The sequence below is a fragment of the Drosophila navojoa genome, chromosome X (assembly GCF_054131105.1).
Source record: "Drosophila navojoa isolate 15081-1374.11 chromosome X, UAZ_NAV_1.0, whole genome shotgun sequence".
Classification (NCBI taxonomy): Eukaryota; Metazoa; Arthropoda; class Insecta; order Diptera; family Drosophilidae; genus Drosophila; species Drosophila navojoa.
Window position 1 is genome coordinate 5,630,271 of NC_142895.1, and position 6,061 is coordinate 5,636,331.

General features: G+C 43.0%; 1 protein-coding gene across 3 annotated transcripts in view; it reads left to right on the top strand.

Moving 5' to 3' along the window:
• The window catches only part of LOC115565388 (RNA exonuclease prage), an 86,406-nt gene extending 81,574 nt beyond the window's left edge, over positions 1-4,832 (top strand). For all 3 annotated transcript variants that reach the window (XM_089263299.1, XM_089263301.1, XM_089263300.1), the window contains one exon: positions 1,840-4,832. In XM_089263299.1, coding sequence (XP_089119425.1) covers positions 1,840-4,031 — 2,192 coding nt within the window. In that variant the 3' untranslated portion in view covers positions 4,032-4,832. The remainder of the gene's footprint in view (positions 1-1,839) is intronic.
• The last annotated feature ends 1,229 nt before the right edge of the window (positions 4,833-6,061 follow it).

Below are 6,061 nucleotides of genomic sequence, written 5' to 3' on the forward strand. Positions count from 1 at the left end.
CCCTCTCTCTCTCTCTCCCTCTCCAACTCTCTCATTCCGTAAAGCTTGAGGTCAACTAAAGTCAGCTATGAGCGACGCATAGATACGCCGTAAAGCACTTTTTCTTATATACAAGTAATGCCAATCTGCATAGGCTTGTCGTATTACAGGGTATTCATAGCTGAGCATATGCCTTCTGCTTCGTTCTTTTTTGGCAATAAATTGTATTATGAATGCCGAGCAAAGTCACAAAATGAGAAGCACGTGGCGCGCGCAACGATGCCGACCGGCTGATAAGAGCGATTCACAAACAAACCCACACACACACACACACACACACACACACACACACACACACATAGACTCACACGCATGCTTACGCATACACACACACACACATGCACACACTCACACATACAGACGAATTTGTTATCAACTCAGCAATTAGCAAACGTAAATTGACGTCAAGCAAATTTACTATAGCTGAAAAAAAAAAAGACGAAATAATTATATATAGATGTGGGTACTCACATACGGAATTTGTGCACAGATTGTCTATGGGTTTCCTGAGGCGGGTGCGGGGGCGGAGGCGCGAGGCGACGTAAAGCTTAACTAGCTGGTAACGCATAAGCGAACTAGTTCATGAGCGTAACAGAGCGCATTAAATGGAAATCTGTTTAGTTTGAATGAGTTTTAATTTATGGAATACTACGCCAGCTGGATAGGCAACCTAGCTGACACGCTTCAGAAGTATGTGTTGGCTGAGCTAGCTCAGGCGAACTAGTTCATAGCAATGGTCTCATGAGCTTGCTTATGAATGGCAAATTTATTCATCGGATCAGAAGAAATTCAAACAAAAATTCCTAATGAATTGAGTATTGGAATATAGGAGAGATTCAGTGAACGAGCGCTGGAACTAGCGATTCAGCAAAGAGCTAAAACTCATTCAGAAGTGAACACGATGCAATACACAAACGTAGTCATTAAATTAGGAAAAAAAAACATGATTAGACAAGGAACTAGAACTAGTTCCAAAATGAGCTGCATTTGATAATAACAAAGTTATATGAAATAATGTATTTTATAACTTAAGTTAACTGAAACTAGTTCATTGGAACTAGTTCAATGGAACTTGTTCATTGGGATGAGTTCACTAGCATTATTTCATTGGAATTATTTCACTAGAACTTGTTCACTGAAACTAGTTCACTGGAACTTATTCACTTGAACTGGTTCAGTAGACCTTGTTCACTTGACATAGTTCAGTAGAACTTGTTCCCTTGAACTAGTTCACTAGAACTTATTCAATTTCACTAGAACTATTTCATTGCAACTATTCCATTAGAACTTGTTCACTGAAACTAGTTCACTGGAACTTATTCACTTGAAATGGTTCAGTAGAACTTGTTCACTTGAACTAGTTCACTAGAACTTGTTCAGTTGAACTTTTTCACTTGTACTTGTTCACTTGAACTAGCTCACTGATAGAACTGTATTTTTCGTAGATTAACACTGCAATTTAGAGCGAAAACGAATTCATTAACGAATCAAATACTCATGCTTTCACTGATCCCATAAATCCCATATAATCTAACTATAGAAATATAACAAATTCAACTAGTTCAAACAAGTAAGCTAAGCAAACAAAGTCGGCTGGGAAAGGTCTGTTTATTTTCACATCACAGGCTAAACATTTTCAGTTTCGAATCAAATCGTTCATCAAATGAATTTAAAAATCTAGAATCAGTTCAAACAGTTGAAAATCTAATAATGATAAACGCGATAAAACAGCAAAAAGTTAACAAATACTAAAACAAATATATATATATATATGTATTTTCTCGTATTGGCTCTTTGCAGAGAAATTCCTGGGCCAGCACAATCCCGGACATCGTAACAGCACCAGCAGCGAGGCAACCAGCGAGGACATAAATTCCAGCGACGAGCACCTAAACAAGTCCAAATGCCGAGTGGGCAACAATCCGGGCAATCAGCAAAGTAGCGGCAACAACAACGGCAACGGCAACGGCAACAACAACGGCAACGGCAACAAGTCGCGCTCGAAGCGTCAGCAGAAGGCGCAGGCGTTGAAGCAGACGGCTGGACAGGTGCAAGTGCAGATACAGGTGCAGGTGCCACAGGAGCAACAGCAGCCGAATAATAAAGCTAACGGCAAGTGCAAGGGCAAGTGGCGCAACAACAACAATAACAACAACAACAACAACAATAATAACTGCAACAACGGTAACAACGGCAACAATTGCAATTCCAAGCGTGGCAAGGCAAAGCAAAACAAGTGCAACAACAACTACAACAGCAACAACAACAGAATGCACAACAACAACAACGGCGGCCACAACAACAACAACAGCAACAACAACAACGGCAACGGCAACAACATGAAATTCAACAGCTCCAATTCATCATCCGCTGTGAGCTCACCTGGCGGCTCACCCCTTGGCAGCAGCTGCAGCAGCATACGCCACAACAATAGCAACAGCAGCAACCAGTACAACAACCAGCGCAACAACAACAACAACAAGCATGGAGTCAAATCGATTACGAGCTGGCAACGCGAAGAGCGCCAGCTGCACAAGGCCCAACAGCGCCAGAATTTGAATTTCCTGGTGCCGCCGCTGCGTCAATACGAGCGCCTGGACATCGATGATGGGGCGCTGATGCGCCAGCTGCGTCGCTATCTGATCGATCAGAATCTGTTGCGCGTCTATGGGTTCCCGGTGGCCAGTGTGGTGCACGACGGCGCCATTGAGATCTTCAAGTGTCTGCCGCACATGAGCTTTGCGGCCGCGCATGTGATGGCCGTGGCCGAGTCGGCATTGACGGTGATCAATTGCCATGATGGCCTGAATACGAGCAATTTCGAATATGCTGGCGGGCAGGAGGTGGTGGGCCATCCCGACGAGATCATTGGCGGCGGCACCGGCCGCATCAGCAGCAGCAGCAACAGCAGCACCACCAGCGGCAACAGCAGCACCAATGCCACCGGCAACAGCAACCAAAATGACAACGACAACGAGAACGACAACGAGAACGACAACAACAACGACAGCAGCAGCGACAGCCCAACAGCAATATCCACTGATTCGGGCAATATATCGCCACGTTCGATCGACTCGGAATCGGGAGGCGAATGGAGCGGCAGCGAATGCGAATCGGCACCGAGTGCCGAGAGCAGCTATGGACTGGAGCTGTATTGCAACTACCCGACGGTGGAGCGCACCCTGGCCAAGGAGTGTGTGCGCTGCAAGCGCGAGTTTCTGGTGGACGACCAGAGCGGACAGTATTTGACGCGCGAGGAGTGCACATACCATTGGGGCAAATACCATCGCTGCTACGATGGCAATGTCTGGGTGAGCCGCTGGACCTGTTGCAATGGCACCGAGGAATCGGATCCCGGTTGCACGCATCACGATCTCCATGTGTGGACCGGATCGGTGGTGGGCGTGAATGGGCCCTATCATGATTTTGTCCATACACGACCGCGCAGCGGCACGTCGGCCCGCAACCGTGAGCCGCCCGCCGTCTATGCGCTCGACTGCGAGATGAGCTATACGGGCCGCGGCCTGGACGTCACCAAAGTATCGCTGGTGGCCCTCAACGGGCAGCTGGTGTACGAGCATTATGTGCGGCCGGATGCCGATATTGTTGACTATAATACACGCTTCTCGGGCGTCACCGCCAAGGATCTCAAGGCGAACGGCTGCAAGTCGCTGGCCGAGGTGCAGCGCGATCTGCTTGAGCTGATCGATGCGGACACCATACTGATCGGCCATGGGCTGGACAATGATTTGCGCGCACTGCGCATTGTCCACAATACGCTGATCGACACATCGATTGCGTTTCCGCACACAAGCGGATTCCCCTATCGTCGGGCCCTGCGCCACCTGACCAAGACGCATCTCAATCGCGAGATCCAGAGCGGGGACGGTGCCACCGGACACAGCAGTTTCGAGGATTCGCGCGCCTGCATGGAGCTGATGCTGTGGCGTGTGCGCCGTGAGCTGGCCGCCGGCGTTGCCTGGGAGGATTAGAAGATATGTCTTAATGTGGACAACTCAACAATCACAGCGTCCACGCCCCCCACACACTCACACACACACACAAAGACGTCCAAGCTCTGGCCAGGGGGCGGGTCGCATTCACTGTATCGCCGTATCGTATCAGATCTATGGGCGGGGCAACCCAAGTACTTTTAGTCTGTAAGACGTTTCTAGTTTTAGTGAAAATTGTTTTTTTTTTTTTTTTTTTTTTTTTTGGAGTGATACCCCCCCTTACACACACCCACACACACACACACACACACACGCACACACGGATGATCGCTTTTTGTATTTAATCTCAGTCTATGTTTGGCCTACATTGCACATCCGAAATAATAGTCCCCATTGAACCATTAACAAGCCCCACGGACCACGCCCTCCTGTTGTGCTCCCTGCTAAATTCTGTCCATCCCCCTGTACTTGTCCCATGTCTATCTATGTGTGTTGTTTTTTTTTTAGCCCCGCCTCATCTAAATTCGAGGCCCACACCGCACGCCCCCCCCTTAGTCACCCCCACCAACCCCGCTGAATCGACCCAACTCATCAGCATTGGCGCCCCAATCTGACGAAGCAGCTTGGCTTGGGCAACGCCATTGCGAACTGAGAAAGAAATCCCCAAACGAGAATCACATATATACACACACGCACACGCACACGCACAAATGCAATTATGTAAAAGGAAATAATAAAAGCGACAAGGAAATTGACCAAAAAAAAAAAAAGAAAAGAAAAAAAAAGCAAACAATAATTTGGAATAGGAAAGCGAAAACAAAACAAACAAAACTGACAAAATGTCGTTTATATAGAGCAAAGTCTATTTTTAGTTATACGACGATATATATATATGTAATATGTGTGTATATATACATATGTATATGTATAGAGATCTATTGATATGCCCATAAATATGTAAACATATACAGAGATCTGTATGTATATGTATATGTATATGTATATGTATATGTATATGTATATGTATATGTATATGTATATGTATATGTATATGTATATGTATATGTATATGTATATGTATATGTATATGTATATGTATATGTATATGTATATGTCTCTGTCTATGTATCTGTATCTCTGTCTATGTATATGTCTATGTATCTGTCTATATCTGTATATGTCTGTCTATGTATGTCTCTGTCTCTGTCTCTGTATGTCTATATGTATATGTCTCTGTATCTGTCTCTGTCTCTGTCTCTGTATGGTCTCTGTATCTCTGTATCTGTATCTGTCTCTGTCTCTGTCTCTGTCTCTGTCTCTGTCTCATGTCTCTGTCTATCTTCTAATGAGACCCCACCCACACCCTTTTGTTGTTTGTTCTTTGTTTTTTTTTTTTTTTTTTTAATTCATTCTTTCTTTCCGCAAACCTTTCTCTAATTTCGATATTTTTATAATACTAATAATAATAATAATAGTTATTATATATTATTTTCGAAGTAACCACAAGAAAAATGTACTGAAGTTTTAGCTGTGATGTTTTTTTCACTTTCTCACATATTTACAAAAAGCAAAAAACAAAAAACAACAACAAAAAAATGCATAGGAAAATAAAGAATTATTAAAATAAAAAATATATATATAAAAAAAAAACACAAAAAAAGAAAAGAAACTGACAAAAATCACTCCACTAATTTTTGTAAATTTAAAAATAATTTTAATTTTTAAATCATGTTTTTTTTTTCTCGCCCATAATTTGTTTTCGGCCCAAAGTACGAATGTGAAGCATCTCATAAACAGAAGTAAACAAATCAAAGTCAAAGTAAAAAGAGCAAAAATTTTATAGATATTACCATATATAGAATTATGTTAGTTTAGTTTTTATTATTTTTTTTTTTTTAGCATATGCCTATTTATTTTGATTGAAATTCATGCCAATTTAGAAATATATATATATATATAGAGGAAGAACACATACGCGCATATATCGACGTGTATATATGCAAAAAGTTCATTAAAAATTTCTTCAAGTGTATAATTTTTACATAGAACAACAACAACAACAACATCAA